General features: G+C 45.0%; 4 protein-coding genes across 5 annotated transcripts; 2 read left to right on the top strand and 2 right to left on the bottom strand.

Moving 5' to 3' along the window:
- Nucleotides 1-186: 186 nt before the first annotated feature.
- Nucleotides 187-11,962, bottom strand: rundc3aa (RUN domain containing 3Aa). Its single transcript, XM_047037721.1, has 11 exons — nucleotides 11,642-11,962; nucleotides 4,196-4,311; nucleotides 3,765-3,898; nucleotides 3,307-3,392; nucleotides 3,096-3,185; nucleotides 2,732-2,812; nucleotides 2,470-2,635; nucleotides 2,120-2,277; nucleotides 1,849-1,962; nucleotides 1,625-1,731; nucleotides 187-1,475 (listed from the first exon to the last, which is right to left on the bottom strand). Exons 1-11 carry the CDS (start codon nucleotides 11,746-11,748, stop codon nucleotides 1,333-1,335), a joined length of 1,302 nt encoding a protein of 433 aa, XP_046893677.1. The 5' UTR covers nucleotides 11,749-11,962; the 3' UTR covers nucleotides 187-1,332.
- Nucleotides 6,821-7,520, top strand: zwi (zwilling). Its single transcript, XM_047037764.1, has one exon. The coding sequence runs from the start codon at nucleotides 7,069-7,071 to the stop codon at nucleotides 7,315-7,317; it is 249 nt and encodes an 82-aa protein (XP_046893720.1). The 5' UTR covers nucleotides 6,821-7,068; the 3' UTR covers nucleotides 7,318-7,520.
- A 224-nt stretch (nucleotides 11,963-12,186) lies between the features above and the next one.
- On the top strand, nucleotides 12,187-14,828 carry rnf113a (ring finger protein 113A). Its single transcript, XM_047037747.1, has 10 exons — nucleotides 12,187-12,333; nucleotides 12,753-12,829; nucleotides 12,943-13,041; nucleotides 13,193-13,300; nucleotides 13,422-13,531; nucleotides 13,643-13,749; nucleotides 13,899-13,988; nucleotides 14,093-14,186; nucleotides 14,277-14,383; nucleotides 14,561-14,828. Exons 1-10 carry the CDS (start codon nucleotides 12,231-12,233, stop codon nucleotides 14,626-14,628), a joined length of 963 nt encoding a protein of 320 aa, XP_046893703.1. The 5' UTR covers nucleotides 12,187-12,230; the 3' UTR covers nucleotides 14,629-14,828.
- A 485-nt stretch (nucleotides 14,829-15,313) lies between these two features.
- Nucleotides 15,314-21,968, bottom strand: strada (STE20 related adaptor alpha). Of its 2 annotated transcripts, XM_047037734.1 has the most exons (13): nucleotides 21,687-21,968; nucleotides 21,369-21,450; nucleotides 21,100-21,157; nucleotides 19,756-19,784; nucleotides 18,268-18,370; nucleotides 17,969-18,090; nucleotides 17,502-17,610; nucleotides 17,248-17,371; nucleotides 16,990-17,161; nucleotides 16,724-16,828; nucleotides 16,321-16,574; nucleotides 16,051-16,093; nucleotides 15,314-15,900 (listed from the first exon to the last, which is right to left on the bottom strand). In XM_047037734.1, the coding sequence occupies exons 2-13, from the start codon at nucleotides 21,378-21,380 to the stop codon at nucleotides 15,745-15,747; spliced, it is 1,287 nt and encodes a 428-aa protein (XP_046893690.1). In that variant the 5' UTR covers nucleotides 21,381-21,450; nucleotides 21,687-21,968; the 3' UTR covers nucleotides 15,314-15,744. The 2 variants fall into 2 exon arrangements, with proteins under 2 accessions (XP_046893690.1, XP_046893689.1); XM_047037733.1 differs by lacking the exon at nucleotides 19,756-19,784.
- Between the last annotated feature and the right edge of the window lie 31 nt (nucleotides 21,969-21,999).

Below are 21,999 nucleotides of genomic sequence, written 5' to 3'. Positions count from 1 at the left end.
GTTGTACCTGCTGTAAAATCTGGTTCTTTTACAGCCAAAGCCAGTAAAATAGAGCCTTGATTGTAGAGCGGCTTGTCGCGCACAAGCTGTTTTGAACATAATTTGGTCACATTTGAAAGTGACATTAAGAGAACACAAGATGTCTCACTGTTTAAAATCATTCACTCACACTGTGATGGGCATAAACAAAAATGCTGTTTATTGCAACAAAAAAATAGCATTGGTCATTGAAAAAATAACAAAATAGATCAATTGAAAGAACAGAATAGTTGACTTATAAAATATGTCCAATAAACCAAATATCAAAGACATGGCAATAGGCATCAATAGATTTTATTAACTGCTTCACAAATTTACAATAACTAAAGTTATACTGTCTGATTACTCCAAGCAGGTCTATGATATGCCTATTGGAGAGTGGGAAAACCTGCCAAATAAAGGGTCGATGATCAGTCATTCACATGCTTCAAACACACATCTACACTATTAGCAGAACACTCTCAATATCCCATCCCAACCACATTGTTTACCCACAGATAGGACTGTTTCCTAATGCAAAGGGCTGTCATTTATGGAAGTTAATCAATGACATAATGTTTGGAAATTTAAAAGCCATTGAATACTTAATATTGACAATTAAACACCACCAAATGTGTTGGTTTTGAACTCATCTCTTTAAAATTGAAACATGAATGTATTTTTTTGTTGTTGAAATTCTCATTTCAATTTTAATTTGATTTGTTTCCATAGTCATTCCAGCTGTATGTTATTCTGACTTGCTCTGGGCAAAAGCATGACTTGCCCAGGGCTGAGCTTGGGTAACCCTGACACACAAACAGTAATTTGAGGAGATTTATCAGTGTCAGAGAAATTGTTGGAGAAGGAACTTAAATTGAATTGTTTTCCTGAAATGAAGTGGCATAGAGGCGATCAAAAGTACAGCAAGATCCTGCACAGGCCAAGACCGAGTCCAACTAGAAAGGTTTACATCAGAAAGGCTAGAAGAAAGTGTGTGGAAAAAGGTAAGTGAATTACTGCATGGGCAAAGGTCACAGAACTTATGCGTAGAGTTTATATTTAAGTACCTTATGCTTTTTGTTGTATCATCACTTTAAATGTATCCATATAGAAATCAAGAAATGGGGATAGATTCTTTCCCCTCTATTGTTTGTGAATGAGAGGTGGCGGAGGAGTTGAGAAGGATAAGGATGGCGACAGTGTTGATGGTTGCCGTGTTGTTCATCATGGTCGATGCAGCATCACCAGGCAGACAGGCAGGCAGGGAGGGCTGGGGTTGGCTGTTGGGTTGCCACTCCTAGAATGTGGCGCCCCCTAGCTGGGAGATAGAGCAGGGCTGGGCTCAGTACTGATGTTGACCAGACACTCGCTCGACTTGAGGCTGGCCAGGGACTTGCAGCTAGGAAGGGAGGCCAGAGAACCACACAGACCGAGCATAGAAGGGGTGTAGTCCTTATCTGGAAAAAGAGAACAAACATGATAAAATTCTGTCCTTAAAACGTGCATCAGCGACCACAATACAACATGGACTGTACTGTACGTTTGCACATCAGTATCAAAGGGTTAGTTTTGGTGAGAATGAGTCTGAATGTCTTCAGTTGTATACCTGCTGAAGACCAGGCAACATCTCCATTCTCTCTGCCATCTGTTCTCTGGGACTCGGAGTTCAGGCTAACTTCAGCAGAAAGAAGCTCCAGACTGTGGAAACTTCTTCTGAAAAATCATGGAATGCTGTTGTATTTGCGCACCTGCACATACATGTCAATCATAGGCACACAGGTGGAACAGCCCAAAACGTCATCTATGTGCTGCATGTTGTGGAAATGTTACCTGCGAAAGAGCTTGACGTCCCCCTGGTTGTTTGGGATTGAGGGCCACTGGTTGACCAGAGGAATGGACAGGTGTTTGGCCAGGTGAGAGGAATCACAGGGGATAAGGGTAGTGCTAGAAGGAGTACACTATATTTTAAAAACTATCAGCAGAAAAAATGGGATGAGAGGGAAAGACAAAAATGACAATTGCATATGTATCCTTATGTCCCAGTGCGTAAAAGCGCACCGGGACAGGTTAATCCAGTTTGGGCCAGTTTGTGTTCTCTTACAGCTGTGCCTGTAGCTCCAGCACGATGGCCTCCAGCTCCTTCTTCTCTTGGTGGCTCTGGACACTCTGTTCCCCCAGTGTGGAGCTTAGACGCTTGTTCTCACTTTCCACGTTCTTCAACTGGGACTCTCTCAGACGGACGAGCTCCTCCAGGTAGCCCTGGCAACGCAAAGACACGCACAGACCCCGAAGTGGACTTTGAGGAGTGGAAACAGTGTGTGCCGTATACACTGGTGTCTTGTATTATCAGTGGAAATAAGGGTTATTCATTTGCATCAAATACTTTTTAATCTGGCTTTTGATATTGAATGTGTTTACAGTACATTGTTAGGAGTGACGTGTCAGAATCACCTTCTGGGCGTAGACTATCTTAAATCTCTGCTCCATCTTGCGACATTTGGTGCTCCAGCTTTCGTCGTCGGTCACCAAGGGGATGTAGGGGTGCTCGGGGACACTCTCGTCACTAGCACTACTGTCAACGCTGCAACGGTCCTCCTCGTCACTCAGGTAGTCGTAGCTGCTTAACAGAGACACACAGGGAGCGTACTAGAACACACGTCCATGCCACTCTGTTTACGGTCTACTAAGCTCTCCACAAAGTGTAGCGTTTAACCTCTGAGTGAACTTCAAGTAGGGTGTGTAGTCAATCACTGCAGGGGACTTTCCATCCAACGCTTCACCTTTCAAACAAAAACTGGAAAGAGAGAGAGAGAGAGCATTGTGCATGTTTGAAATGATCTGTATCGACTCTGTAAGTTGTGTCCTATTCTACATTTACATTTAGTCATTTAGCAGATGCTCTTATCTAGAGCGACTTACAGTAAGTACAGGGACATTCTCCCCTAGGCAAGTAGGGTGAAGTGCCTTGCCCAAGGACACAATGTTATTTGGCACGAACCAACAACCAACTGATTAATATCCGTTCATTAGACATCCTTCATTCCTCCTATTCTGATGTGATCTGAGTGACGCCTCACCTGAAGTCTATAGCGCTGAGCCCGATTAGCATGCCTGTCAACACTGTGGCCTCTTCTCTCAGCATAATGGCACCATCATCATAGAACCTCCTACAAAGCAAATTGTTCAGGTCCTGACATTAGGTGGTGTTGTGTGAGGGCATGCTCATGTCTTGCTGAGCACGGTGCGGCTGGACGACATTGTAGCTTATCATGGTTGGTCCATACTGACCTGGTGGTCCGTGTGTCCCTCAGAGCTGTGGCAACATATTCAGACATTCTCTTTTCCATCAGTGCCACTCGGATCCATGCCCGCCCCTAGACGGGTTCAGAAGAAGATGGCAGACAGATCAAGAAAAAGAGAGAAAGCAGACAGGGAGGGAGAAATAAATACAGAGAAACAAAGAGAGGAACGCATGCTTTTGGAATCAGAGAACCCTTCTTCCCATGACCCCAAACACACACACACACACACAGAGTATACCACACACACACACACACAGAGTATACCACAAACACACACACACACAGAGTATACCACACACACACACACACACACACACACACAGAGTATACCACACACACACACACAGAGTATACCACACACACACACACAGAGTATACCACACACACACAGAGTATACCACACACACACACACAGAGTATACCACACACAGTCACGGTCCTTGCCTTTGCCCGTGAGGTGCTGATGTTCTCAATATTCTCAATACTGGCGATGCAGTTGTTCTGCACCTTGCTGCATGCCAACCGGATGTAGTCCCAGAAACTACGCTGTCCATCAGAGCTGAACCAGCTTCCAGGACCTGGACCCCAGTTTAAAAACACAAGAATGACTCACAACTCCTACAACAGCCCACACAGTGTCTGCAAACACTGCCAAACGACACTATGTAGTACACACATAAGGATGTGAGTAATACATCAGTCTTGCTCAGCCAAGGAAATAATTAACCAGTTTCATAAATCTACTGTACTGACCTTTAAGTGTCACTTTTCTTCCAGTTTTCTGGCGCACATTTATTATTTACAGAAATAGAGTAACTGCATGACGCTACCATAGCCATCTGTGCATGTGTGATGGGTTTTGCCTGCCCTGTTACCTTTGAAGCGGTGGCTGAGAATGTGCTCCAAAATGGCCGCAAAGTTGACAAACTCCTCAGATGAGTCATCAATGGGCTCGGCTGTGTACTTTTCCAGTAGAGTCTTCACTGAAAATCTAAGAGAGAGGGACAAAAATAATAATAAAATAGCTTAGAAATATTTATATAACATACAAAATATCTGCTATGATCTGAATCTTATCACGTCTATTTCATGTGTACTGTAAGTGTGCAAATCAGCTGTACAGCGGGGTGGAAAACGGCCTTGCCAGTAGTTATAACAGTGCAGCGTTGATTAGTATTTCTTTTTTTACTGTGTAACCACACACAGCAAAGACAAACGCACCTCTGTGTTTGAAACTCACAAAACAATAGCTGGGAGGAGCTTGGTGGGACCAATGCCATCAAAGCCCACTGAGGTCACCCCCGATTGTCTTGTGTGCGGCACAATGCCCCCCCTTCAGGTCCGAGGCAGCGTTGCCGTGACGACGGCACAATTAACCCCCTTGTGTCCCAAACCAGTGGCAGATGATACGGTCGTCGGGGTTGCTGCCTTTGTCCACTCTCTTGAGTTTCCAGGTCACACTGGGTCTCGTCTGTCCCTCTGTCTGTACTTTCTAAGGGACCAGCTATAATCAAAGAACCCCCCCCCCCCCCCCCTTCTCCCCCCTTATATATTGTGGTCCGATCTATTTAGGGCATCTCCTGACACTGATTTCATCTGGCAGCATTTTGGCCTCGCAATCACACCCCACACACCATTAGGAGCTGGAAGCAATGCTGTGTGCGAGTTAGTAGTCAGCGTCCAGGACAAGGGCTGCCCGCCTCCATGGGTAACACCAGCATCACGGAGGGCAAGACTGCCCTAGCCGTGGGCAGAACCTCCATAGCCAGGGGCAAGACTACCGTCTCCCTGGGAAACTCCTCCATCTTCAGAGGAGTGACCACCACCTCCATGGGGGAATCCACCATCCAGAGAGAGAAGACTACTGTCGCTCTGGGCCGAGCTAGCTTCAGCAGAGGCACCACCACCACTTCCTTCCGCAAAGCGCTAATGCCCAAGCGCAGAACCACCTAGATGGACAGGACGCCAGACACCAGGGCTAAGACTCCCAAACCAGCAAAGACATCAAAAAGAGAGTCTAGCGGTGAATGGAAAACCACCTTCCTGTCGAGCAAGACCACCTTCACTAAAGGCACATCCTTGGTTCTGAGAACTAAGTACGCCATCTCCTGGGGAAAATCATCGATCTCCTGGACCAGAACCACCATCACCTTGGGCAACACCAGTGTCACTATGGGAACAACCTCTGTCACACGCGGCGAAAACACCAGCTCTTTGAGCACGCTGACCTTCCGCCATGGGGCCAAGTCTGTGTCCGTGGTCAAAACCACCTTCACCAGGGGCAACCAAACTCAAAGGAACGTCTACTGGGATTTTAACCTGTGAATACTTGATACACACGCAAACTAAGGGATATTTATGTTGTCAATTGTAGCAGGTCAGTGGCTTAAAGTCTTGTCGATAAAAATCAGTGTTGGTAATAAATGTGAAGCATTAAGTTTATGTTACAATTAAGCATTCCTTTGATATATTCCACGACCCAAAATGAATATGTTACGATCCTAAAACTGTTCCAAGTGTTCATGGAACACAGAAACACTGCACTAAGTCCCCATGTGAGGGACAGTGCTAAATGAGTAGCAGATCTAATAGGCTTGAAATCGGATGAGTAAGATTTCCTGGAGACACATTGAGAGCATTGTTCAGACGTGTGACTGATGAGATGTGGTTGGTGCTGTGTTGGCAGGGCCGTGAAGTGTGAAACAGCTGTGTGTGATGTATGTGAAAACACAAGAGAGTGTGTCCTTAGCTCTGGGAATACGTCACATATGTATGGCATATAGTTCCACATATGTGATTCAAAATATCCATATTTTTACGATAGAAAACCAGCTTGTATGCTAGTGAAACTGATTTAAATTCTGGGGGTTACATGCTTTACAATAATTATGCTATGTTTAGCAAGACAGTTATAATCTAGAGAAAGTTTATATCAAGATTGACAGATGTAACATGGTGCTCATAAAGAATAACCTTAATTTAACGTGTTTGGCTTATTTGTTTTGTTCACAAATGGAACTTGTAATGATCTGCTTGACAACACAGTCTTAAAGTGGAAGAAAACTATCCAGGAATTCTTTTTAGAAAGTACTTGGGTGACAACCTTGAAGTAGAAGTAGTACAATTTCATTGTGTCACAATTAGTTCAAGTTCCGAACATCCATGGAACCAAATCTTGATATCAAACAGAAGCCAGGAGACAGGAAGGGAGACGCTAAAGCCAGTGCATGAACATCATGCCAGGACACCCTGCCTTTATCATGGCTCACATTCTAATGATATGCCTGATATCAGTTCTAACAGTATCACACAGAGGCAATGCCTTACAATCAAGGGATATAGGGAACAATGCCTCAGAATATAGTGATGTCACCGCAGATTGTCCCCTGCTCAACAATGTCTCCTTCAGCCATCCTGTGTCGTCGTGGCGATGGGACAATCGGTCCACTGTCAGGGGCCCCCCGATAGGCTATAGCCTCCTACTTCAGCCTCTGTCCATTCACAGGGACACATGGGTGGTATGCGGCCTTCCAGAGCCCACGTCCACAAGCTCAACGAGGGCATTATGTGCCACGGGGGTAGCACCATCCACGCTTAGCATTCTGCTCTGGTCTGGGCTGCACATACTGTTACTATCACACCCAAGGCTTGGCGAGCAGGGTGTGCTGCATGAGTGTGCGATGCGTTGTGTCGAGTGAACCCCAAAATACACCACCTCATCCGGGTCAGGTAGACAACCTTCTCCCCAATGGGCAACACCAGCATCACCGAAGGGAAGACTGCTCTCTCCCTGGGCAACACCAAGATCAAGAGGGACAAGACCAAGATTGCCATGGGCAATTCCTCCATCACCAGGGGCAAGAAAACCACCTCTCTAGGCGCCTCCACCATCACCAGCGGGAAGACCAAGATTGCCCTGGGCAGTGCCTCCTTCAGCAGGGGCACCACCACCACATCTTTCCGGAAAGCATTCTTTCCAAAGCGCAAGACCCTCTAGATGACACGGGGTCTCAGTACTGGGTGTGGGGGACAGGCAGCAATATCACCAACATCAAAAGACAAAACTCTACTGTCACAGGGGAACTACGGACATCGTTACAACATCTGCAAAGGGGTATCCAAATTGACTTCTAAAATATTGGATTATATAACTTTTGGAGCTTTAATTTTTTTTATCCTGCAGGATTTACCACTGAAACAGGTCAGTAGTATCAGAATTATATCAGATAGTTGGCATTGTAACATGTGTTCTACTAGTTCCATGACTTCAAATGATTATTTGAGTTTAAGTTAATTGTGTGCAACACACCTCCAAAATGAATTTGCATACTCAATTTAACTACAAAGTCTGACTTAATATTTGTGGTATTTGTAATGACCAAGCACAAATTGCCTATGTCATAAAAAAGTTCTCAAATAGGTGTTCAGTTATTCTATTGACTAGGAGGTCTTGATGTGAACGGGAGTTGAAGAGCGAGAATAGCTGGCATGCCTGAAATGCAAATGGCTGGAATACCACAGCAACATGCTCTTGGTACGATTTGACACTGAAAAACAACCACTGCCTTATAACAAGCATCTTTTGTGCCCCCTCTCACTCGCCTTGGACTCCAGCCAGGTCTCCTCTCAGCTCTCTTCAAATGTTCTCCTTGTTCCCCCCCCCCCTCACTACTGTACTTACCCACAGTACTGGTTTATTTGCCATAGCACTTACACTATCATAATACTTCTTTCATTAGTCAGCAATAATCCTTTGAGCCTCCCTCTTCAACCACTTCCTGTTTCATCTCTCTTTCACTCTCTGTCTTCTTCTTCTCTCTTTAGTTTTGGCATAACCAGCAGGATCAGCTGACACAGGAGGACATCTTACAGGCCACAGCATAATAAGACACCGTCTGGGGTGTGAGAGACATGTCCTGGGCTATGCACTCTATAGGCCGTCCCCTACTTCCCAATAAGGGGACAGTAGTTCAGCCAAGGAGAACCACTTCACTGTGCCCTGGAACCTCCTAGGCTTACTGTCGTTTGTGTATTTGCTCTGATGCTGGGAATATCACACTTGTGGTCAAACAGACAAAATGCAAAATAGAATCAATAGGTCCTGAGGATTCATGTGTTTCTCCTCCTGAGTGTCCAGGTTATGTGTTTTATGGTCAGTGCAAGTGCAACTAAAGGAGGGTGCGAGACGACCCCCGAGGGCTGGGACGGGAGGAACTGAGAGGAACTGCATGATATGTGAAAGTCAAATGAAAATGAACATGACAGGATTGGAGTCGCAGAACACAATAGTCATCTTAAATTAATGCTGTGATTTTAAGTGTCTGATCTGGTTGGACCTGCTGTCAATGCAATGCCGATAAACCTTGCGATAAATACATAGGGCATAAGTCTAGAGTGACAGTACTAGACTAGGGAGATGACGAGAGGTTTTTATGCTACTCAGTAAACGTGCACAAAAAGCTATAGTGCAGCCACTTCTAAGTGGAAGAAGAAAGCGGGAAGGGTTAAACAAGCTACAGTAGAAGAGAAAAGAAGGAAAAAGTGAAAAATCTATTTGTCTCATCTTATTCAACTTATGTTGTTTTTTTAGGTTCAACGGGTGTCCGCCATCAGGGTTCGTCCAGTCTGGGACCTCCACATGCGGACTCTTAGGTCACACTGTTCACCCACAAAGGGATGACCAATCGCCTAGCGATCAGATGGTTTTACTTATGGCCTTTTCTATTAGATTTAGAGTAGAATAGAATCAAATGGAATTGTCTGTAAACCCTAGTTGGAACACCTTCAGGACAATTTCAAGATCAGAAAACTGTATGACACTCTAGTCTTGCCATATTTAACATAAAATGTTTACCATAGCAACAGCTCAAACATTGTTGAGGTAAGTAATCAAGTAAGATATTAAGGAATTGAAAGAAGAGACCTTTCCAAGCTAGGTCACATACACACCTTGCACGTGCATAAGAAATACCCATGATCTTTCCGATGCAGATGAGATTCCCCAGTGTAGCGTTATTGCTTTGCATGTTATGTCTCTGAAAATATTGACACAGTACTGATGATGAAGACCCCAATGCACCAGCCACATCAATGGGTGTTAGATATAGCTGTGAGTTGTAGTATGACCAGTCCACAAGGGTGCCCTAGAAAACCATGATGGCTTTTATTTCCTGTGACGTCACATGTATGACCCCTGATAATAAACGAGTTGCACACGTGCCCATGATTACTTTATGTGCCCGGGACCCCGAAAACTCAAAACAGGGCATTATTCTGTGTAATAATTATAACAAAAGAGATCCCACAAATGGATTTCATTCCACCTAATAAAAAGTGGGATGTGAATCTATATGTGTTGATGTACTGTATGTTACATGTAAATGATATGATAGGGAGGGGAATAGTTATGCATGTTAAATTGAATATACACCCTTCCATTAGAACACTGTTAATGTTTTGGCTGCACTAACTGAACACTAATGTGGGCTTTGCTGGGCTTCTTGGCTAATGATCTGAAAGTAGCTGTGTATCTGTCTGTCAGTTAACCTAGCCTCCATATCATGGCCATGCACCTGGCAGTCTATGCCTGCTGATTCACACAAAGATGATAGCCGGAACACATCGCCAGCCTGATTCAAATTGCAAACAGCGGGCCCTAAGGCCACAGTCAATATTTCCCTGTAGTGGGACTGAAGGTCATACCCTTTGTCTCCTTGAACAGCCCCCCCAGAACATGAGCTGTCACTAGGAAATTGTCTGGCAAGACCACAGTGATGTAGAGCCTGAGTGCCATTTAGATTCATAATGCCATGTACTGTATGCTTTGGTGCTAAACGAGAGATAGGCAGATCTGACAACCACACAGATGTTTTCAAATAGTCAAACCTTGGGAGCAAAATCCTCAAACGAATTTAATCTGTCTTAATTGAGAGGGGGGAAAAGTGAATGGAATGGTTTAATTAGCATTACTGATGAAAAATGTGTTTTCAACGTTACTTTTTAGTCTTGTGTCCACTGTACTCGTCTTTTAAGTGTCTTAGATTAAAATGTTCTTGACATGAACAGTCACTGAAAAGTGGCAACAAACGTCCATTGTGCTCTCGCTAATCTCTCTAAGACTCAGAAGTCTGTATTGTGACTTTTTCTTTCTTTTGAGGCATGTTCTATGTGATGTTGTATTTGTTCTGTTACACAACTGTTCTGTGTCACTAAAGGCAGGCAGAACCTCTGGCATAGAGGTAATAAAAGAAATTGCTTCGCATTCTGTCGTTTTTATTCATCTGTCAAATGTTTTAATGCCGATGCAAGACATATTCACAGTCAGCATGGCCACTTCCAGTGTAATATAAAGTGGTGATGTTAATGATATTACACCAAAGATGACTGAGAAGTGACCACGTCTTCATCATTCAAAAAATGTTGACAACGCTACTAAACTGATGTAATTCCAGCCTGGAACAATGGCTCCTTCAAGCATTGGTTGGGTCTCATCATGATTTCTTAGGAGTGACAGTACATACTGTTCACAAACCCTCTAGCAAGGGCACCACGCAGCATGGGGTGCCCAGAGATAACATATTCACATCGCTAACATACAATCTGCCAACCACAGACCCACACGTTTCTGAGGTAACAATCCTGGTTCTGTTCTTGACCTGTGGTCCATCTAAACAATCAACGTATAAGTGACTTAACTGCATTGTGCTTTACAACACTGAACAGGCAGCATCAAAATAACAAACAAAACCAAGATTTACACACACAAAAAAACGTTTTATATCATATCTATTTCTCTGACTGGTCATACGTTCTTAGATTCAAGCCCTTCATTCTCACAATGTAAAATGATGTTGGGTATAATTGTCAATTCACAAAAATGAAGGCTATCGTCATCAGTAACTGAGTATTCTCCAGAGCTTAGACCATGTCCTTGTCCTTAACAGGCCCTCGTCATCATTTGCCAGTCATGGGGAGCGATGCCTTTAAACCGCAACGGCCTACAATTCTTTCTCATGAGGCCATTGGGGGATAACTGAAGGTGAAAACCTTCAGGTTATGTAGCTATGGATGTCCTTTCATTTTACCATTTGTTATGGTTCACTTCCAAAGATGGTTTACAAAATAACAGAATTGGCTGTAAAGAATACATTGTATTAATGGGAAGACAAGGCAGAACATTTATGAAATTCAGATGTTAACCTAATGAACACCATTCATGTGTTGGCTATTTGATATCCCACATTAGCAATAGGATGAGCCAATACATGGCGTGTGTATATCCACAGTAAGTAGCCTACATACATATATCCGCATCGCTATACCTGCAAACAGTGATGAGATTTTTTCGTTCCACGCCGACGCTCCGAGTAGATGCCTTTTTCGATGTCAAACCCATAGCCATTGCTGTCTGTAAACAGCCGGACTCCATTCGTCGGCACGGAGCCTTCTGTTACCTTGAACCAGGACCCCTCCCTCCGCGCGGGACTATGCCATACAGATATTCCGCTGTCCTCCGCGGTAGGGATGCTGGAGAAGGTTATCGTAGGAGAGTGTCCAGCTACGTCGGCACGCTCACGATTCGATTCACGATTGACTTCTTGCACATTACCCTATACTGAAAACATGTATGACTAGGTGTTCTTCATGCAAATTCATTTAACGCCCACTAATTTATCCATAATGCATTCTTAATTTCGATTGGACCGATAAATCTTCTAAATTGAATGCATGGAAAACGTTTATTTTAGCAAATAACGGTAAATGGTGATATTATCTTTGGCCACACGGTGGCATGGTGTGCCTCAGAATAAACCAATGGAAAACATGTCTCCTCTACGGTTGGGGTCGCTGTTTCAATGTTGTTCTCTCTTGCTGATTTGTTGATGCAGGTTGCATTGAACAGAAAGAACGATGGCGGAATCAGAGGAGCCTAAATCAACATGTACTTTTCTTTTCAAAAAGTCGACAAAGAAATTCTCTGCACGAAAAAGAAAAGCCAGTGACAGCGAAAAAGGTACACAGATATTTGAAGAAAACCGCACTGCTGATTTTTGGTTCATAAAATTATATAATAGTTCGCCTGTTAGCTTGCGAGCTAATGTAATGACTTACTATGGAATATAGCTATGTTTGTTAGCCTAAACAGCGAGCCCCATTTAGTCTGGTAAAAAGTACAGTACGAGAAAGTATGATTTATATACATATGTAAGGACATCACTGTAGCATCTAGGTATTTTAACCATTTGTTATTTTGCTAGTATCTAGCTAGACACCGCTGCGTTACTGCTAGCTTACGTTTGCCCAAGTCTGTTATTAAATGCAGCTCAAGTACAGTGATCCTACTTGCAGTGCATGAGCGCCCAATTCACACTTTGAGACGGCCTACAAATACGTGTTACGATCGTGTATTCCGTTTTCTTGTGTTCTGCCTAGATAACAGTGATGAAGATAACAATGCTGTGGTCAGGCAAGAGAAGAAGACTTCTGGAGTCAACCCCATGATTCAGAGGGTAAAGTGTACTCTTGACTAGCCTACGAACAGCCTTTACTCTGCTCATTTTTACTGTTCGGTTTTCGCCATTTGAATCGTAAAATATAGTTCATGGTGTGTTTTGCATCCCAGACTAAGAAAGCAGAGAAAGAGGCGGTGTCATCCAGCGAAAGTGATGAAGAAAAACAAGAGAAGAAAGTTACAGTAGCCTACAAGTCCACACGGTCGGCAGTGAGTCCCCATTTCTAAAATGTCCAAACATCATTCTGAAATTTATCTCTACTAAAGCCTGTGGTTTATCTTCACCTTGAATCGTAACTGCCACTTTTTGAGCTCTGTCCATTTTTCCCTCATCATGCTAAGTGTCATCTTAAATGTGTAGAAACCAGAAGGACCGGAGGACATGGGTGCGACTGCAGTGTATGAACTGGACACAGAGAAGGATAAGGATGCTCAGTCTATCTTCGAAAGGAGCCAAAAGATTCAGGAGGTAAACGGTGCTTTATTTAGCTCGATAACTAATTGGACAATATCAGTTTATCATTTGGTGTTGGGTGTCCTGTTAAAAGTAGAGGCAAATACATGATTTTCATGACGTATTCTGTCACTAGGAGCTGACAGGTAAAGAAGATGATAAAATATACCGTGGTATAAACAACTACCACAAATACATCAAACCTAAAGACTCCACCATGGGCAATGCGTCCTCTGGCATGGTCAGGTGAGTGAACACACATTCAGTGAAGGAACACAGATGTAGAAAACCCAGCTTTGAACGTTAGCTCATTCTGCATTATTTCCTTTCCCCCCCTCTACCTCTGTCCCATGATAGGAAAGGTCCAATTAGGGCCCCTGAACACTTGAGGGCCACAGTAAGGTGGGACTACCAGCCAGACATCTGCAAAGACTACAAAGAGACAGGCTTCTGTGGCTTTGGAGGTGAGCACCATGTTGCTGTTCCTTGGCCAAATTAGTTTTGGCTATCAGAACTGGACCTATACTCATCAGACTCCAGTCTCACTTTATAGCAACTAAATCAGCTTTGGCAAAACTAAGCCCCCTTCTGTTTGTATTATTCCTCCCATCAGACAGCTGCAAGTTCCTCCATGACCGATCCGACTACAAACACGGCTGGCAGATTGAGAGGGAGCTGGATGAGGGGCGCTACGGAGCCAACGGTGAGTTCACCCCCTCAGAGGTGTACAGAAGACCAGGGCCAGGCTCTGTCATGTTGCTCTGAGCTCAGTGATTCTCCTGTTCATCGCTGTGTTGTTGTGTGTAGATGAGGAGAACTATGAGGTGAGCAGTGACGAGGAGGACATGCCCTTTAAGTGCTTCATCTGCCGGGAGTCCTTTAAGAATCCTGTCATCACAAAGTAAGACATAGACACTGATACCTCAAAGTCTTTGTTGGTGTAGATGAGAAGCCAATTCTGAAGCAGTAATGAATGACCTCTGTGTCTTAGGTGCAAGCATTACTTCTGTGAGACATGCGCTCTCCAACACTACAGGAAGTCCAAGCGGTGTTACGTTTGTAACGTCCAGACTAATGGTGTCTTCAACCCAGCCAAAGGTGATAATGATAGTTTGACAATTTAAACATTTAAACTTGATTAGAATATATTCAACTGTCTTACAGATTAAACTACATTGTTCATGGGTTAAAACCCAAATGCTGCTGTTGGCAGTTATATTTTGTCAGGTGAAACACCTTTGTAACCTTTGCTTCCCTCATGTGTTTTTCTCCCAGAGCTGATGTCCAAGATCCAGAAGCACCAAGCCATGATGGACCAGCCACCCTCAGAGGAGGACGATTAGCAGACTGATCCCCATCCAGCCTTCCCCCGATCCTGTCATCCCTTCTCTTAACGCACTGATTCGTCCAAGGAGACAAGTATCAGATTTGAGTGTTTTTTGGGGGGAGAAAGGATGTAAGCAATTGTCAAGCTCTGTTGTCTTTTGTGAATATACATTGTTTTGGGATTAAAAATGCATTTTTATCATTCCTTATTATTACACATTGAGGTGAAGTGTTTAATATCAAGTAAAATGGTCAATAATCACACTCGACACTTTCTCCCGCTCAGCTCCACATACTCTTAATTCCACATGCACACAACCAATCAGAAACAAGCACCATGGTGACGTTCACTTTTAGAAAGAGACAAAAATGTGACAGTGGACCAAGAAGAATTTGACCTCAGATGACACCGCTTGTACACAGGAACTAGTTAGCAATCGACTGAGAACAACAAATGTCACTTCCCCTATTGGTGAAGCGTGAGACGAAACGCGTGACGACGCGAGGAGCTTGGCGACAACACAAGGTGCTTCTCTTAGCTGTAAAGAGAGACGCTAAAACACTGTTCATAAACTGTTGGTACCGAATCCAGGTTGTCTAACACCCAGATGGTAAGATAATATGGGCAATTCCCCATCCTAACAATTGCCCTTGTGAACAGGGCTCCTGGCTGGGATAGATCAGTGATTGGCTTACACTGACAGAGGTAGAGTGACGCCTCTCTATATGCAGGCAGATGAAGCCACATCCTCCTCTGGAGACAGTCCATTGAGGATGCTTCTTGGGGAGGACACAGCCTGATGTCCTATAGAGGAACTGTCTCTTGTTGGAACACCGCCATTGGTTAAGAGTCGAGACATTCTCCATTGTTCCGTGGTGGGTTTAGAGGGCTTTGAGCGATGTGTGACAGACAGCAGAGCTGTGCATGGTCTTTTTGCTCATGCACTTATTAGGGTATAGCTCGCAAGATACAGCAATGGGAGGCAAGATGGCCGCTGGCTTTTTAAACTCAGTCTCCGTAGTTTAAAGTTTTAATTATTTACACACGTGCCATAAAAAAAGAAGAAGGTTCTTCCAGTCCAGTGTTCTCAGAGAATTCCCTCTTCCTCGTAACGTCCGTTTGTCCTCCATTGTCAGAAGTCCCAGTCCTCCACATCCAGGTAGCCGAGGCCTGACTCCAGGCTAGCCAGCCCAGAGGGAGAGTCCTGAGGCTGGCCGCTCTCAAAGCTGGTGATGGGTGACACGGGCTGGAACAGCTCTGGAAGTGCTTCTGATGGCCGGCGCTTAATCTGCAGGAAACACCCCAAACCACTGTTACCTCCAAGGCTCTTTCAATACAGATAAATGAATTAAGGATACAAGGACATTAATGAACAGCCCTTTATTTAGACTAGTTTTTTTATATCCTGGACAAGAGTTTGGAAAAGGGTCCTGCTCACCTGTTTGAAAAAGGAATGACCTATAAGAGTGGTAGCACATGGCCTGTTGGGAGAAGAGGGACATCCACCATTACTGAAATGATCCACAACATGCTTCACCGTATACGGTACAGACTGATGCATTATGTACACAGCGGTGCATTTGACGGCCCAGTACATTTACACTTGTCATTTAGCAGAATGAAGTGCCTTGCCCAAGGACACAACTGTCATTTTGCACGGCCAGGAATCGAACCAGCAACCTTCTGATGAATCAGCTCACGGGCTCACCTCTTTTCGGGGTCCCTCTGCAGACACAGTTCTACAAAGGCGTGGAAGTGTGGGGAGAAGGTGCGGCTGTAGGGGTGGTTCACCGAGGAGGACGAGGGCTCCCCGTTAGAGTGGCGGGCCCCTCCGGCCCCGGGGCCCTCGCAGATGCCCGAGTCTGCCCCGGAACGGGACGGCTTCATGGTCAGCTCCTCTGGAGGGATGGTGGTGGTGTCCAACAGACAAGGGACTGTCCCATTCAGCTTCTCCAACAGCATCTGGGGTACACAGGGAGAGGAGGAGGGGAGAGGAGGAGGGGGAAGGAACAATGAATCGTGAGATCATGGCACAGTGAGCGAGACTGAATTGGAGAAGAGAGGAACGATAAGAGCGAGGGAAGGAGGGTGAGGTCAGTGCTGGTGCTCACCTGTGTGGCAGGCATGTCCTTAAAGGGAACATGTCCATTGGCCAGCTCACAAGCTGTGATACCCAGGCTGTAGATGTCAGACCGGAAGTCATATCCCTGCAGATTCTGGTGAGAGACACAAAGAAAGAGAGACACACAGAGAGACAGAGAGAGACAGACAGAGAGAGAGAGACCGACAGATGATTGGTCGGGGGGACGTTCCAGTACTTATGCCACGTCACTGTCACCGAGACCCCGTGGTGAGATGTGTGTCGAGGCAAGCGTACCTGCTGCAGCACCTCTGGGCTGAGCCATGGCAGCACTTTAACACTGTACTGGGGGAAGTCGTGGACCACCCGGGCTCGCTGGCCGTGCCGGATCAGGCTGAAGATGCTCCGCAGCCCAGACATGCACACCTGGCCGTCGGCAGAGATCAGCACGTGGCTGGCCTTCACGCTCCTGCCAACACACACACACACACGTGGGGTCAGTGAGAGCATCTCAAACCAGTGAACATGAACCAGAGTGGTGCCGTTGGGTTTTACCTGTGTACATAGCCCATGTGGTGGATATACTCCAGGGCTCTGAGAATGCCCAGAAGAATGTAGGCGATTGCCAGCTCGCTTATCCCATCTGCGAAATGGGTGCTGATCAGATCTCTGGCTGACCCTACAGACACAGGGAGACAGAGGCTGGACTTAGAGACGTAGGCCCCTCCACCAACCCCCTGACTGATCCACAACCACAGGGGATCCAGGGGAATGCCCTTCATTAAGAAGCCTCAATCCCTCCTCCTCACCGTAGGCCATGAAGGGAGTGATGACCCACAGTTCGTTGTCAGCAATGAAGATGCTCCTGTAGGGGAGGATGCTGGAGTGGTGGAACAGCTTGGACACGTGGAGCTCTCCCTGCGACAGACAGGACGTTACGACAGCTTAGGCACTAAAACACAGGCAGAGAATTTGGGGTCTAATTCTGAAAGGGAAGGAAAACACACTGTCGGAGAGAGCGAGACAGAGAGAGAGAGAGAGAGAGAGAGAGAGAGAGAGAGAGAGAGAGAGCGCGGGCGCGAGAGAGAGACAGACAGACAGAGAGAGAGAGGAGGGAGACGCGTAATGATGTCCAACACAGAGGCCAGATGAGGACATTATGTAACGTGTGATATAAAAAGCCAGGAGAGAGGAGAGGAAGTGCCTGTCCTATGATGTCATGGCATGCCGTGGGCGTGGCTTGCGGGGAGTGGAGGGAGCCGTGACGGAGGCCGACCTGCAAGTAGGCAACCATGTCATTGGTGCAGGACTCCAGGTCAATACGACGGATGGCCACGTGTTCCCCTGTGGGTCTGTATCTGGCCAGGTTCACAGTCATCAAATCCTCCAGGCCGCGGCCTTGGATGACAAAACACGCACATTTTCGTTAGCGCACACACGTATACATACACACACGTATACATAAACAGATATATATATATATATATATATGACGCATTCACTGGGCACATTAAACCCCCAGTTGCCTCGTCTGACACCCAGGGCCCGTCACGGCCTTGGGTGTTACTGCCTCACCTATGACGGTGAGGAGCTCGTAGGCACCGCTGTCTGGGAGGAAGCTAGCCATGGTTCCCCGTCTGGAGAGTGAGGTTAGGCTCTCCTGGCTGTCTTCATGGGCCTGGGGAGGGAGGACGGAGGGCAACACAGAGACGAGTCAACGCTACAAAGCAACAGGCTACGTTAGTGTTAGAGTGCTGTAGGCCATGTGTCAGTGACTCCGATAGGCTGGGTCAGCGTGATGCTGGTTGTTGCTAGGCGGCCAGAGAGGCCTGGCTAGACGGCAGCAATCGACTCATGCAGAGGAAGAGCTGTTCCTTTTGATTGGTTAACAGAACTGGGGGGGGGGGGGGGGGTTAAACGCGTCACTGCACTGGTTTGACAACAGGGGGTGCATGACAGTGTATTCTAAAGGTTTTGTAACTAAGTGTTTAATCAAGTCATCGACTGTGATTCCTGCCGCTCAAACGATGGGCAACTGACAAGACGTGGCAGCACGGGAGCTAATTCGTAGGGGTGCAAAAATATCGTCGGGCAATGCGTAAGAATAGCGTTGCAATGTGGGCGCATCGGAAGCATTGGGAGCGTATCCATGGTGACCGGTTTAGAGAGAGGTGGATGTTGACATTAAGACAGACTCTGAAGGGGTTGCCATGCATTGCCAAAATAGAACACATGGAACTCCATCCAACTGTAGTCCACAAGCATCAACAGCAGCTGGTGACCTTAACAACCAGCCCCCACCCATCCACCTCCATGTCGTTTCACGTAAGTAACACCAAAGGCTACACGGACCACAAACAAAGACAGTGTTCACGGATCACAGTCACCTCATACAGCACATGGAACAGTATCAGTCACATTTAGTGAGGAGGGCATTTAGTGGGGGACCAAAGACAAGGTACAATCACAGCTCCCAACAACAGCTGCACATCAACAAGACCACCGTGAGGATTAGTGAGGATCCATTCAGGCATTTAAACTAGAAGACAAAATAGTCCCTGTAACCTGGGGCCACAGGGATATCAGCCCATATCGTAGGTGAAAAGCACAATGTTAATAGACAGGGATCACCTGATATCAAAGTGGTAAGCAAACACTAATCGCCCATGTTCTGAGGCAACCATGCACAAGGGGGGGGGGGGGGGACAGAGCTACATCATTGGAATTAGCATTTATTACTTTAACCAAACTCTTCGTAGCTAATATGATTGAATTGACCCCCTTGTCTCCTTATACTAACCATAAGCCTATGACTATGCCGCTGAATAACTGTAAGATTCACCTATTCTCCACCTCCCCCAATAGAAAACATGGTGGGTGAAGTGGGATGGGCCTCATAGCACAAAGCGCACACACAGCAACATGGTGAATCACATGACCATGCATAGTACCAGGCTCGGGGCTTGTGAATTCATTCGCATTCACTCTCACACAATGTACATGAACAAAGGCTTATGGTGGGCAAAAAGAATGATTTGCAGTGGACAGGATAGCTGCACTTACGTTCCTGTGTGAGCTTCTCTGAGATTGCTCTGGGATAGAGAAACCACATCAATGACAAATAAACAAACATACACACAAAATGGGTCTGTGTTTGAGGCAGCTTCGAAATCGTTAGGTTCACAGTGTGCTTAGAGGAGCATATCGCATTTGTGTCAACATTGCTGGTCAGACTCATTCTGCATTACATATAAAATGATATAATATAAATATATAATATGAAATGAATCTAAACCAGTACTCTTAATCATGACGAGTAAACAGAAGGCATCAGGTAAGCCAAACTGTTCCTTTAGATACAGAAATGACTTACGGCCCTAGTTTTACCTATGACAGCTACAGAGTGATCCATTTGGTGTAAGATGTAAAATGGCAATGTATTCAACCAGTGACATATTTCTTTCTTTGGAATGAGTGTGAATCATCCTCTCAGACACCCGTAAATCAATGAATTAGGAAGTAAAAAAACATCTGATATACCAAACGTAATCCATTTGATACATGTCATCAAGCTAGAGAGACAGTTTGTTACCTTAAGCTACGAGACAAAGCAATACAATGTAAGGGGTGAAGAGACGCCCCGCCCACCTCATTAACAGAAAAAGGACAGATGCAACAATTAGGCGCAATAAAGCAGATGGAAAAAGGAACATGAAGCTTAGCTTGAAAACAACATAAACCTCCCCACATGCCATCCCAGCCCTCTAGACTGTTTCATTCATCTGTATATAGTCAACCGGATAACATTTTACTCTTCTGTACTAGGCTAACTGTTCTCAACGTAAGCCTTTGTTTGTGCTAAAGACAATATTGCATATTTAAAAAGGTAAACAGGAGAGATGTCTTTCCTAATGACATTGGGGCCTTTCATGTGCTGCATTGTTGAAGTTACATCATCTTCAGATTGTCACTTTACAGACAGAGAACAACAATCAATAACTACCAGAGTTCAGACACAAACCAAACTGTGATAACAGAGACACTCGCTGACAAATCATTTTTAACATTCCCATGAAAAGTTTTGTTGTTTCTAACCTCCCACAAACATTAAAGCATTTAAATTAAATTAAATACAGCAAGCTGTGGCTATTTTGTATACCAGTTCTGTATTTTGTGGTATGTTTGTAGATCTATGAATTGTTGAAGGAATTATTCAATTATTTTATTTCAGGATTGTTTGTAGGGGGTTGTTGCAAACAAAGATTGGACAATAATCTTGTTGGCAAAGCTGCAACAGAGACATGGCTGGCAGATCATATCTTGGCTAGGCAACTCTGTAGCTGATGAATGGCCTGATGTGTGCGCGGTTGCTTGGGAGAACCCGTTAATAATACACCTGAATCTCACCTCCAAATAACTCCAAATCCCGCAGACTCTCCAAGGTCAATTTCTCGGAGACCCAACGCTGACACGGAGAAAACGAGGTGCAATGCATGTGTAAAAAGGAGAAAGAGAAGAGAGCGGAGTTTATCCGTGTAGTCTGGACTAATCCTCATGGTGATGCACAACAAATACTGTAAATCACTAGGCCCCACATGGTTATTTATTGAAAAGGTGACTGGAATGCTTTTGATGCTCGTCAACTTTAACACAGGACTGTCATCGCTAGCTCTTACCAAAAAAGACATGGATCCGAATGATTGTGATGGCTATAACGTCAAAATGCCCATTCAGAAATAACACCTGTAATGGAAAAATCTGAGACAACAGATGTAAATTTGTATGATAGTTGAAGTACCTATTACAATGAATAGGCATGATAACTCCAAAGATGTGAAACAGAAATGGACATAATCGGTTGTGCTGGCTCGGTTAGCTACTGTAGCTAGCGAAGGATTGCAAGATAGCTAACTGGCTACCATAGCCGATGGGAGGATTGGCTAACAAAACATATACATATGTAGTTAATGCTTATAGCAAGTACAATAACTTACATGTATTGGATTTTGTTCAGCCGTGTCCAATTTGGTTTTTCAGGCTCCCTGAATATCAACGTTAAGTAGCGTAGCTACTGGGGGTGGGTACTAAGGAAGATGCAGTTCTGTACTGTGATAGGGTCTGCTTGTTATGAATGCCATAGAGGACACAGGGCGGAATACAGCTATAGCATGACAGATTGTCGGGAGCATCCATGATTATTTAATGAATACACTAACAATTGTTATAAGTATACACAATGGATCATTTTTTACTGCAACTCTCTGGTCCAATTCAATTCACTTGTTGTATCTGACTTATTCGGAAGAA

Source organism: Hypomesus transpacificus, chromosome 17 (genome assembly GCF_021917145.1).
Source record: "Hypomesus transpacificus isolate Combined female chromosome 17, fHypTra1, whole genome shotgun sequence".
Taxonomy (NCBI): Eukaryota; Metazoa; Chordata; class Actinopteri; order Osmeriformes; family Osmeridae; genus Hypomesus; species Hypomesus transpacificus.
Note: the sequence above shows the minus strand (reverse complement) of the source record. Positions and strands in the feature narration are given on the sequence as shown.

Bases quoted from the DNA above. Each gene is read 5' to 3' on its own strand.
- rnf113a (XM_047037747.1), top strand. From the start codon at position 12,231: ATGGCGGAATCAGAGGAGCCTAAATCAACATGTACTTTTCTTTTCAAA. The intron at 13,750-13,898 runs GTGAGCACCATG...TCCTCCCATCAG, and splicing joins AGGCTTCTGTGGCTTTGGAG to ACAGCTGCAAGTTCCTCCAT. The intron at 14,187-14,276 runs GTAAGACATAGA...TCTGTGTCTTAG, and splicing joins AAGAATCCTGTCATCACAAA to GTGCAAGCATTACTTCTGTG.
- rundc3aa (XM_047037721.1), bottom strand. From the start codon at position 11,748: ATGGAGTCCGGCTGTTTACAGACAGCAATGGCTATGGGTTTGACATCG. The intron at 2,278-2,469 runs GTGATTCTGACA...TTGCGTTGCCAG, and splicing joins AGATAGTCTACGCCCAGAAG to GGCTACCTGGAGGAGCTCGT. The intron at 1,963-2,119 runs GTAAGAGAACAC...TACTCCTTCTAG, and splicing joins CTGGAGCTACAGGCACAGCT to CACTACCCTTATCCCCTGTG.
- strada (XM_047037734.1), bottom strand. The intron at 18,371-19,755 runs GTAAGTGCAGCT...CTCCCTCCCCAG, and splicing joins AGAGAAGCTCACACAGGAAC to GCCCATGAAGACAGCCAGGA. The intron at 16,829-16,989 runs GTACGCTTGCCT...GTCTCTCACCAG, and splicing joins GCCCAGAGGTGCTGCAGCAG to AATCTGCAGGGATATGACTT.
- zwi (XM_047037764.1), top strand. From the start codon at position 7,069: ATGGGCAACACCAGCATCACCGAAGGGAAGACTGCTCTCTCCCTGGGC.